The sequence below is a fragment of the Protopterus annectens genome, chromosome 3.part0 (genome assembly GCF_019279795.1).
Source record: "Protopterus annectens isolate FY-2018-M chromosome 3.part0, PAN1.0, whole genome shotgun sequence".
In the NCBI taxonomy this organism is placed as follows: Eukaryota; Metazoa; Chordata; order Ceratodontiformes; family Protopteridae; genus Protopterus; species Protopterus annectens.
In genome coordinates this window covers 1001006913-1001019547 of record NC_056731.1, presented here as the reverse complement: position 1 = coordinate 1001019547, position 12635 = coordinate 1001006913, and the positions used below count along the sequence as shown (strand labels likewise).

General features: G+C 41.1%; 1 protein-coding gene across 5 annotated transcripts in view; it reads left to right on the top strand.

The window, feature by feature from the left end:
- The window catches only part of ARHGEF6 (Rac/Cdc42 guanine nucleotide exchange factor 6), a 1746213-nt gene that overhangs the window by 898999 nt on the left and 834579 nt on the right, over positions 1 to 12635 (top strand). For all 5 annotated transcript variants that reach the window (XM_044065305.1, XM_044065303.1, XM_044065304.1 and 2 more), the window contains one exon: positions 2038 to 2133. In XM_044065305.1, coding sequence (XP_043921240.1) covers positions 2038 to 2133 — 96 coding nt within the window. The remainder of the gene's footprint in view (positions 1 to 2037; positions 2134 to 12635) is intronic.

Here is a 12635-nt window from a genome sequence, read left to right as displayed (position 1 = left end):
TCCCCTTCCTTCTTTCTTTGTTGTGTCCCCAGAGTCCCTCTGCTTTCCTTGATCAGATGTCATTGGATGTCATCTGCATTGTTATGGAACTAGTTTTTCTAATCAGTGTATGCGGCTGCATCCATGCTGTACTAAGGAGGATCTTACCTCTTCCTGGTAGCGCACGGTGTTGTGCATTACAGCAAATTATAGCACAATATAATTTTTTTTTTTATGCAGAAGGAGCTGTGCCTACTTGAATCCCCAGAATGACAGTGTTGCCCCTGTACCCCTAAAATCTAAATATAGTACCACTGAGATCACACCAGTTTGTAGGAAAGGAGAAATATATTTTACTTTCTGAATGGAGTCGTTAGCATATATCCTATGGGCCCAGTGAAAACTCTAGCTTGGGTGAGTTTTTCTTGCAATTTTTTTCTGCTGAGATAAGATCTCTGAGGGAGTACTTTATATCTATAGACATTGGGGATTTGGGGGAAGATCCCACCCCCCACATCATGGAGTACAGCGACACAGCCCTTATACAGAACCACTTAGTAAATTAATTTTGTTTTCTATATATTCTCTTGGTCAACTGGAAATACTGTGGAGAATCTGTTGCACGTGTCAGTTACATCAGGTAGATCCATTGTTAGAGCTGGATGTGTAAAATTACTAATTACATTACATTTACTTGATAACTGAAGGAGACAAGAAGATTATGTAGTCTGCCATATTTAGTATGCACATTATTAGCGATATATATGTGAGAGTCTAGGTGGAGAATAATGCTGGAAATTAAAGTGAAAGACTTGAATCTGAATGCTACAGCAAGTAGAGAAAATGACAAAAAGTCAAGCATATGGCATTAAGCTTAGATCTTTGCCACTTCCTGCAAGTTTGAAATTCTCTCTGGAGACATGTAGAAACCATTATTTGATAAGAAGCACTTAGCCTGATTGCACAGTCTTTTTAACCTATTCTTATGTTACAAATTGTATTTCATTCTCATCTGTATCACGGCTTTGTGTTTTAAGAGCAATATATTACAATTGTCACTTTATTTTTCATCTAGCATAACGGTCCTCGCATTTAACATACCAACTTTACAGTGAAGAATACTTTCCCGTATTATCGTTGAAATTATCCCTTAGTATAACCTTAAAATTGTTATATGTTTCAGTCTGAAAAAGGGTCCCTGTTCTGTTTTTTCATGCAGTTGATATGTGAGGTCCATCCTGTAAATCACATTTGTCACTTTGGTAGATGTAGCAGCCAGAGCCATGCTTATTTGCATCACTTTAGCTACAAGTATCAGCTCCCTTTCCCCTTCTTTGACTGACAATATCATTCCAGCACTATTTCCTTATGCTCGAATCTCAGTGTGCCCTGATTCATGCACTTTTTGCGGTAGCCTTTCTTGGTCTCTTGGAGGAGGGCTACTGGGAGTCTTATGAGGAAGCTGGTTGCTTAGGACCATAGTATAATGATTGTCACATTTTGACAATTCCCCAGGCTTGCTGTGTCTTTTTCAAGCGATAGAGTTTTCTTTTCAAAACAGAAAGTTAGAATGCATGTAGGCAAACAGCACAAATTACTAATTTGTCTTAGCAACAGACTTTGCTAAATATGTAATTTTATTGTAGAACAGTGATTTAAAAAGACATTGCAAGTAGAGAAGAAACCAACTTTTTTATTTTTTTATTAAGTATTTTTCTTTCCATTTTTCATGGCAGTTCACCATTTCCAGCATGCATTTAACTAAGAGAATGAGGTAATTAAATAGAACCATAAGATAATTTTATCTCAGGAAAAACAGGGGAGAAGTTTTTTTTTCCAATTAAAAAGCCTTGAAGTGCTGCTTTGCTGCAGTAACAGGTTAGAGAGGCTGCCAGTTTAGGAGGTATTATTGTAAATACACAGAGTTATGAACTGCATGGAAGCTAAGCACTGCATAGTTTGTGAACACAGATGGTTTTCTAATTTATGAAAATATGAAGGGAAATTTTGAATGCTTGTAAACAATTTTTTCTTTGTTTTTTTTTGTTTTAATTTTAGGTTGTCACCCGCAGACGTTTCTTCACTGTTGGGTAATATAGAAGAGATAGGTACGTTTCAGCAGTCACTTTGTCAAGCACTGGACGACTGTGCAAAGTAAGTATAAAATACGAATTTTGATTATGAATTCTCTTTTTTTCTTAATAGCATTTGCAGTGCTTAGAAGAATGTTGACTAAAACAACACAAGCCACCCAGAGACCTGGTAGTGTTGTGTATACCCAGATTTCAGGAAAAAAAAGTATTCTGCTTGTACATCCACAGGAAGGAAATGACTTTTTGGGTGCTGCTAGTCAGAAACTGTTCTGAATGCTGTGATCCAGTGTTGTCTTCATTGTCTTTTGAGAGTTGGTTTACATGGATCCAAACAGAACAAGGCCAGCAGTATTACAGAGTTTCTCCAGAGCTCGAACCCCCCACATAGTGCACTAAAACTCACATTCCCTTCAGATCTCATTTGCTGTGCTTGAAAGCAGATGCAATCTTTGGATACTGAGCAAATTACTTCTACAAAGTTAAATGTTCTTCTTATAACATTTACTGCCTCTCACAGTCCATCTTTTGGTATTCTGCTTTCTATTCAAATGTATATTAAAAAAAATCTTAACTGACTTTTGAGTGTTAGTGAGAGTAGCATAATTACTTGTTCCCGTTTTTGCTTAGCTAAGCTCTTTCCCCATATTAGTGTAAACAGCTGTACTTTTTTTCTTCTGACTGGGAGCAATATTGTTGTGAGTGGTTGTGTTGGTGCCTAAATATGGAAAAGGCTTCAGGTTTCAGAAAATATACAAAGTGTGGGTCCAAGATTCCTGTATAGGATCTTCACACCCATTGCATTTGTTGTTTGGGACCTTGTCATTTAGGCAAGTAGTCTAAAATCTGCACTGGTATTGGCCACAGGAAAAACAAACTGATTTTGAGGAGGACTTTGCCATGCCACAATGGGAGAAGCCATGTCCACTTCCACTGAAATACCTCCTTAACATTTGCCCATAACTACTGCTAGACAGGGGGATGTCTCGAGAGAAACATAAATATAACTCCACAGACAAAGGTAGAGATAAGAAAAACCGGAGGAGAGAGAGTGAAAGAAGGAAGAAAGTCACGAATCTCCAGTTTCTGATTCTCTTGTGTCAAAAAATGGCATGTTTCCCAAAGCAATCTTTTCAGCTCCAACTTTGGAATCCATCCAAACCTGATGCTCCCCATGGCCAAAGCTTCTTGCTCTATTCTAATCAGGGGCAGTTTCTTCAGGAAAGTTTCCTCACCTGGATCCAAGTCCTTAGAGAGGGAAATCTCCAGGTTCTTATAATCTCAATCTCCTTCAGCTGTGTCCACCAGGTTCATTAGGTAATCTAGGAGCATATTGGGCATAGAATGGGACATGAAAATTAGGGTCTTTGTGAAGACCTGGATTGATATGGAGGTCATTCCCTCCTCCTTGATTCCAAGCGTGGAGAGAGCTGGTCCACCTAGAACTTCTTCGCTGCTCCTTCTGTGGTTTGCCTTTCAGTTCTGGGACCGACCTTCCCCACCTTAGTCCACCTGGCAGTGTCAACAACATGGGTGTCTTCAGCACCCACTATTGCATTGATGCATTTGACTCTGATTTTCTTGGACCCAACTATGTCCTAGAGTTGGGATGCTTGGAGGGCCCGGGGTTGGGTTCAAATCCAATAGTTTTGGAGATGGACTTGGATCTGGGTGCTTCAGTGCTCTACAGCTTGGTTCCAGTCTCAGTTTTGAAGCTGCCTGTATCTGTGGTTTGGGGAGACATGTCCTCAGTTCTAGATTTGCCTTTGGGCCTGGATCCTAGATGGTCTTCTCTGGTGCTGCCGGATCCATCTTCATCTTTTGATGCTTTTGAGAAGATCCTGCCCCATGTTACTTGGGAAGGAGGCATTTTACCTGCCTTGGATTGCACACAGCCCCTAAGCATATTGGAACCTTTCACTTCTCATCTTATGGTCCAGGGATAGCTTGCTCAAAAGATCCTTGATCCAGTGCATGTCCAGGGTTCCCCTGACACTTCTGATTCTTCTTCCACTTCTCCTGGTAGGACACAGGAAAAGAAAGTGTAAATGGAGACACTTGCACTCTCTGCATGAGTCCGTCACCAAGAACACTAACCTGTACACCAGGGAAAGGTCCCTCAGATCTCTCCCTGAAGATATCTCCTTTGGAAATCCTTAGACAGAGGGGAAGTTGGACCAATGATACCGTTTACCTTGATGAGACAGTGCTCCTTAGAGCCTTTGAATCAGGCTCATCTACTCTCTGGGTTGGTCCTGCTGTGGGACAAATTTGTAGACATGATGTCCCAGACAGCATGGAAGCATACTGTTGCAACAGAAACTATCCCGAAGAAACCTGACAAGGTGCTTGTCTCCCCACCCCAAAGGATTGACAACACTGAAGCAAGAGTCCTGCAGTGGACTCTTTCATTGTGGCTACAGAGAAGGAATGTTTATGGAAAGTGCTTCAGTCCATCTCCCTAGCAGGGTATCTAGTGCCCCAGACCAATCTGGGATGTGGGTGTATGCCTCCGGGATAATTGCTATGTGAGCATTACATTACATTTCCCATTTGATTAGGCTCCATAGAAATTTAACCAAAGAATGAGGAAATCCCTAGCAGTTAAGACTAAGAGGTCCAATGAGGCTCACTTGGCTACTATACTGTCAGTATCTAATGTGAAAATGCGACTGATATCTAATGCAGTGGATGGAACATTCAGGGCAGTGGGCACAAGAGTAGCTATACACAGTCATCCCTGGTTACGTGTGTGTGATTTTTCTGGACAGTTACAGTGCATCCTTTCTGAATGCCCCATTTGATGGTTACACCCTCTTTGGACCCAAAGTAAAGCAGACCTTAACCAGAAGTGAGCAAGATGGCAACATGTTTCCTGTAGAAGTCTGCTTTTCTACCCCTCAGGATCCTTTTTGTGGAAGCAGAGGGGAGGGAAGCAACTTTGTTTCAAAAGGTTCCAGAAGTTTGCCACAGACTCCGCTGGAGACAAGGGGGAACCATAATGGATACAGCCCAGGGGCAGAAGTGGTCTATAGAAACAGTGGTTTAGAGGTCCATTCAAGAATAAACCTTTCCATCATTCATGAATCCTTGCCCAACAGTTTTGCTCTAAAGGCATTTGACAGACATTCACCCCTTCACTAACAAAATTGGAAGACCATTGCAAACAGTTCTTGGGTGAAGAGTATCTTTTCCAGTGGCCATGTCTTGGGTGAAGAGTATTTTTTCCAGGGGCCATGTCATTCCCTTCATGCGAGGTCAGCAGTACAACACAAAACACTTTCAGATTTGCCATCCCTACAGAGAAGAGCCACAGTTGAAGAAATAGCAATCATCATCATCAACCCCCTTTTCCAATTTTCTACATGGGGTCGAGGTGTCATGTTAACTGTCGCAATCTCTCTGATTTCAATGCTACATTCTTGCCTTCTTCAACACTCACGCCTGACTGTCACAGATCTTCTCTTACACAATCCATCCAGCTCTGTGCTAGATGCCCTCATTTCCTCTTACCTTCTTCAATCACCCTCTCCAGAACTTTCTTGCAGTGTGACAGGAGTTTGATACATCTGTACTGCCCACAGTTGTTGATGTCCCCTTTATTCTTGTACACTAGCATGAGTATACCTATTCACAAGTCATTTGGGGTACACTTTTTCTCCACACTGCTATGAATACCGTCAGTTGCCATTTCTCCCTTATCTCACCCAGAAACTTTGTCATATCTTTTATCACATCTTTATATCATATGTTATATCACATTTTTATATCTTGTATCATACCTTTACTGAAATGCATGTGTGATTTTCTTTTTGAACTTGTATCTACTAGAAAACAGTACTGAATACTGCTTTGTATAGGCTAACTGGATGATGTGTATTCTGCATCTTACTATATGTGTACTGTTGTACTATCTAATTATTGTATTTTGTTTATATTTCTGTGGCACTTTTCTCCCCAGGCCTCTGCTGAAAATGAGCTTCTGGCCCAGTCGGACTTTCCTGGTAAACAAATGTAAATAAATAAATATCTGCTGAGCCTGCTGCTTTCCATGACTTTATTTTCCTTAGTGCTATTCTTTCTTCTTCTGGGCTTCTTCTCTTCTGTCATCGTAGGCTGTATCTGGGGCAGTACAGCTTCTGTGGAGTTTTTTTTTATTCAGAAGCTGCTGGAAGTACTCCTTCCATCTGCTTTTGATGCCCTGTGGGCTGGTAAGCTGGTTGTTGCTGGCATCCTTTATGGAGGGTGTCTGACTATCTTCTTTATCTTTCTGTCTTTGCCTTACAACCTGATGTGGTTTCTTTGTACCATGTACTGAGTTACTTTTCAGAAGCTGGCAGAGTGCCTCTGATGTCTTTTTCTTTGCTATTGCAACTCCTTTCTTAGCTTCCTTTTAGCTAACCAGTATTCCTTCCTAGTCTGGTCTGTCTTTTCTATTTCCCACTTTTTCCTGCACTTCTTTCTTTTGATAACTTTCTGAAATTCTGCATTCTACTACCAGCTTTCTTTATGTACCTTATTTTACCATACCTGGCTCGGCCACATATCTGTTCTGTAGTCCTCACACATGCTGTTTTGAGGTGGTACAATTTTTCTTCAGTTCCACCAATTTCCTCCTCATTTTTGGGTGCTAGAGCCCTGAGTAATTCCTTGAACTATTGTACTTTCCCTCCTGTCAACTTCCAGGTATTCAGCCTGGTCTCTTTTGACCATAGATCCTTTTCTGACCACTGCTTGTGGCAACCATTGGTTTATGCTGTGGCCCAACAGTTTCACTTGAGGATAACTTTGCAATCATTGATTCTACCCCAGTGCCATTACCTTAACAGGAGGAAGTCTACCCGAGTTGCATGTTGGCCACTCTTGTATGTGATCTTGTGACTGTCTCATTTTTCTCTCTTTCTGAACCATGTGTTGGCTACTATCAAGACATTTTCCAGACAGAAGTTTAGCATAGACTCTCCTTTATTTTTGTTGCCCCACCCATGTGGACGCAGGTAGTCCTCATATCCTGTTCTGTTTGTCCTGATACGTGTATTCATGTCACCCATTATCAGCACCAACTCATGTTGTCCTGCTTTATCTAGTAGGTCCTTCAACTGCTGTATGTATGCACTCTTTTCCTCAACATCACAACCCTGTTGTGGGTCATAGGCTGAGATTATGAATATTGCACTGTCGTTACACTGGAGTCTGATTGCCATGAGTCTGTCATTAATTCTGATGATATCCCTCACTGCTTTCTGAAGCCCCTCTCTCTCTCTCACCATAATTCCAATAACATTTCTAGCCTGTCCTCCTCCTGAGAAGTAAACTCTGGATGCCAAGCTAAGTGGCTTTGTTGCACTGCCCTTCCATCTTATCTCCTGGATGTCCAGCCTCATTTGTACCATCATTCCTTCCACTTCCAAGCTCCATCCTGTCAAAGAACCTACACTGAGAATAGCGATTCTTAGTTCATGTTTGGCAGGTTGATTGGTTTTACATCCGTATTTCGCTCAACTGGGAAAATGGACACCAGCCAACAAGTAGGTTATTGACCCAGGGCTGCTGGGCTTTATGGTGGGCACTCACTGGCCAGTGGGGCACATCAACCCCCCCCACCATTAGCATGAGTCCCTGGTGTAGGTCAGAGTAGGCCAGGTCCTCAACCCACTTCTCATCGGCAAATATCCATGCCCATTTTGTAGACATTAGTTAACATGACCAAATCACCTAGAGCCATATTTACACATATTGAGTGGCTAGCCCTGCCAAAGTACACAGTCTGTGATTTCATGTTCTCCTATCTTGAGGATACTGCACACCATAGTAGATGCCCAAAGCAGTTAGTCTTTCGAACTCTTCCCCCTGTATGGCACCATGTAGAGTTTCTGCTGCTGCCCACAGCTCCATTCATTGGTGAGTTTGAGATGGAACCACTCAACATATTTTTAGGAGGTGGGAGGGACTCACAGAGACGCATAGAGCACATGCAAACTCCAAGCAGGTATTGGCCATAGGTCAGGATCTTCATGGGAGGTAAAGACATTAACCGTTATGCCAACTGGTCTAGAAAAGCAGGTAAAAAATTAAAAAGAGTAATCTGAGATGTCCCATTAAACCATACAGGATCTGGAGTCTACACAAGATTCTTTTTAGTCCCCAAAAAAAGAACAGGGCCTAAAGCTAATTCCGGACCAAAGCAAATTTAATATGTTTGTGAGAAAGACATCTTTCTTGATGGTAATGTTGCAGTTGATTCCACCTGTTTTGAGAAAGGGCAAATGGATGTGCTCTTTAATAGATGCCTTATTACCACATAAAAACTACTTGCGAGTCCAGAAGGTACCTTTGCTTCCAGCTGGGAGCCAATTATTTTCAGTTCAGAGCTCTGTCGTTTGGTCTAACCACAGCACCCCCTAGGGGTTCACTAAGTGTTCAGCAGAGGTCGCAGCACATCTCTGATTGCAAGGGTTCTAAGTGTTATTTAGATGACTGGTTCATTACAGCCTCAACAAGGACAAGGGAGTCATTATTTTATGCAATGAATCTTTTCTTCAGTTGTGTTGATTCTTGAAGATCACTGTAAACTTCAAAAAATCAAAGTCGGCACCTACTCAAGTCTTAAGAGTTTATCAGATGCCATCTGTAACCAACCTGCCACATAGTCAAGCATTCCCCTTCAAGTCTGAAATCTCTTCAAATTCATGCACAACAGGTGTTGTTATCTCAGAATCTGAAAATGTCTCTGATCCTTCAGTTATAGGGATCTGTGGTGGCTTCCATAATGTTTGTTCCCATGCAAGGTTCTTCATGAGGGTCCTGCAGTGGACTTTGTCTGCTCGGGGGTCTCTTCTTTTATGTCTCCTAAACCAGCAAGTCATGCTCTCCTCCATCTTTTGTCATTACATTTCTTGGTGGATAACTTCCTCACTGCTATCTCAATGATGTCCATTTGTCCTCCCTTCCCCAATACTAATAATACCAAAACAGTCTGCCAAGTGGAACCAGCAACCAGTACAGTAAAAATATATAGGTTAGATGTACCAAACAAAAAACAGCCATAAATAGCATTCCAAGCTACCCAAAATGACTGAAGGAAAATGCCAGCAGGTATAGTCCAGGTGAAGTTTGTTCCTTAAAGATGAACAGAAAAAAAATGTACACCAAACAGAGTTGAGCTTTCATCTTATTCCATACAAGGACTTTTTCAGAACTAAAAACTGGTTAAAAAGCACACACACATATATAATATGTATGTGTGTGTGTATATATATATATATATATATATATATATATATATATATATATATATATATATATTAATGTTAATGCCAAGTAATTTGAATAATTAATTAAGTAGTTAAGTAATAAATGTCGCATATTTATGTTCATCTTAAAGGAACGTGGTTAACAATGTATTACTAAAAATTAAAACCTTTATCCTTTCCATTAAAAAACTATACCAACTGATATGTAAACATATACTGGCGAAAAACAAATGTATAAATACAAAAGCAAGCATCCTTCTGAATCCAATAAACAAGAATGTTGACTCGGATAACATATAGACCATTCTTTACATAAATTTTTTTAAGAATATTAAAATTGTTCAAAATTAACTATTAGAGCTTATCAGACCTTAACTCAAGCACTGGTAAAAGTGTGTGTGTGTGTCATTCAAACCTGGACTGTAATTTGCTTGTATGGACAGTCACCTGTGCAACTCCCTATATTCCAGGGTAACTTCCTATCCCCCCCACCCCCCCAAGGTCTTTTGTCACTTGTTCAAGGACATAAGCTGAGAATACCATATGACTAGAGGCTTCTGAGCTTCCCAAAAAACATAAGTTGTCTGTTTTTTTGCTTATTTATACTATTTACTGCACTTTTTATTGCCTGCCACCTACTTTTATACTGTATTTATATACTATATACTAAACTACACTGTTGTACTGCAGTTGTTTGCTTTATTGTACCTGTTAAATCTTATTTTATTGCTGTTTTTGCTGTTTGCAAAGTTCGTTTTGCTATTTTTACTATGTGAGTATTTGCTGGTACTTTTCACTGTTGCAAAGCAATTTGTTCTGCTTGTCTTGGTTTTCCCACCAAGCACTGTTAAAATAACTGATTTGTTAGCTGTTTAAAACATTCTTTAGAGTCTCCTTGTTGATTTTCTGCTGTTTTAAATGGTTTTTAGTGTCACACTGCTATTTTTCTGCTGTGTTAAACATTCTCTGTTGTTTCCCTCCGAAACAAGCATAACTAGTAGCTGTAGCATAGGCCAGATATAGGTTTGCTTCATCTGGGTCTTTTCATAGTGGCTGTTTGTTCTGAGCAAGTTTTCCTGGCCATCTTGGATTGCAAGGGCCCTTTCTGCACTCAGGAGTGTGCTGATTGGAACCTGTCTGCTGAAGGTTGGTTGGTCTAGGGCTTGGAGTAAGCATCCTCATTGATCCTTTTAAAGTTATTTTTTAAGTTTTCAGGTTGTGATATTTAAGCCCTGCGTTTGAGCCGGTTTCTGCTTCTTTGCACGTCGCATAGCACCACCCACTGCTACACAATTATGCGCCATATATAGATAAATTCAACAACTTTTCCCTTAGACACAGCTGTAGCACATTAGTGTAGCCCTCATCCTTAGTACTTTCCCGCTCAAAGAAATACTGATAGTAAGTTGTAACCTATTAATCCACCAGCAAAAAAAAACCCAGCAGAAATTACCATCCACTGAGCTCTTCCTGGATCAATCCTAAAAAGCCCTCCTTTGTGATAACAGCCTTCTACCTAGCATTATGGACAGTTGGACTACCCTTGTTTCTCGTGCCATCCTTGTTGACTTGGGTCCCTTGAGGCAGTGTAGTAATTGCCTCATGTACACTAACAGCCCTCCATTAATAAGTCACTCTAGTACAGAGTGCAAGAGATGTTTCTACACCAGTAATCTTGAATCCATGTTCTAGCACACTCAAAACAGTAACAATGAAGTGGTTGTCAACCCACTCACTGCTACTCATGCACATCGTGCCACTACTCATATACACAGCATGTATCAAACACAAAAAATCAACACAACATGGAGGTTCTCTCAAAGAACTTACCAAAACACCAGAGACCTCCAAAACACAACACTGCTACAACCAACACAGATGTTCTTCATGTTTCACTGTTGCAGTCATCACGTTTGGGTTATCTGCTTGCAGTAGCCCTCAGTCGGCCTGATTTTCAAAGTCTTGGGTCCTGCGTCGGTTGCTGTCTCATCTTCCATGACGTCAGGTAATCAACGGTATAAAGTAGGCAGCCGACACCATTACATCAGTTTTTCTTGCCGTGCAGTGGCCGAAGCAGCAGCAGTTCGCAAGTGCCGGTCGGCCAACTCCTGAAATTTTCATTTTCGAGTTTTAGAACCAAAGTCTTCAACTAAAACTAAATACCCCATTGGGGAAACTTTTTATTGCTCTAAACCGATGTCAGTAAAAGTCAATAATTGTATTTCTTGTGGAAAGCAAATACCTCATAAAGATTTTCATTCGTACTGTATTCCTTGCCTAGGCCCTGACCATGATGTACCTCGCAATCGGTTTTATGCCTTATTTAAACAATGAACTATTCGTCGTCTGTATATTTACACTTCTAAATATTTTGGTACTGTGTTCAATTATCCAGATATGTCTTCAGTCAGCCATCCGACTACTGACATTCCGAAAAAATGCAAAGATAAAGACAGAGACAGGCCGCCTAGGTCCAAAGCCACCACCAATGCTTCTCCTAAGCTAGTCACCAGTTCGCCGGTACTCAGTGAGGCGCTTTTGCAGCCCCTGATACCCGCTACTTCAGATTCTCAGGCCTCTACTGGGACCCATTCGGAGTTGAGTATGCCGCTAGATGCTTCAACTGTGGAACCTGTGGATGTCACTATCTTGGATGGGTACGGAGCTGCTGTGCAGGCACCAGCTTCTGAGGGTGTATTTAGGCCTACTGACTTGCATATTAAACTAACGCCATCTTCTTCAAGGCCTAAAACTCGAACCATGCCTAGAAAACTGATGCCCAGACCACATGGTCAGGCCTCTATGCCTAAAAAACAAATGATAAGAATGGCTGAAGACCTTGTTACTTTAATCAGGGGAAGCCAACCTTCCCCCTCTAAGAGACCTAGGGCTGAGTTTTCTTATGATACTTCTGTCCAGATTCTGAAATTTCTGTTTCCTCTGATGACCAGGATTTACCCTTATCTACCTATGAGGATTCTGATGCAGAGGACTCTATTCCCTCTGCTTCCCCCAGAGGATTTCTCTTTTGGTGAAACCTTGCATACTCTTACGGATCCTTTTCGCTGGGAAAACCAGGATTACTCTGATTCTAAAAAGAGGCTTAGGGATTTCTTACTCCTGCCCCAACACAGGCCTTTAGCTATCCCTCTTGTACTAGACATTGTTGATGATGCCTTTTTGGAATCTAGCTTGGCCCCTGACTCTACCTCCTGCTCCCAGAAAACCTGATAGATATTACAGGGTTCCTGACTCTCACAAATTCCTTTTTAAAAATCCTACTGCGGATCCTGAGACCATTTCACAGGGACCC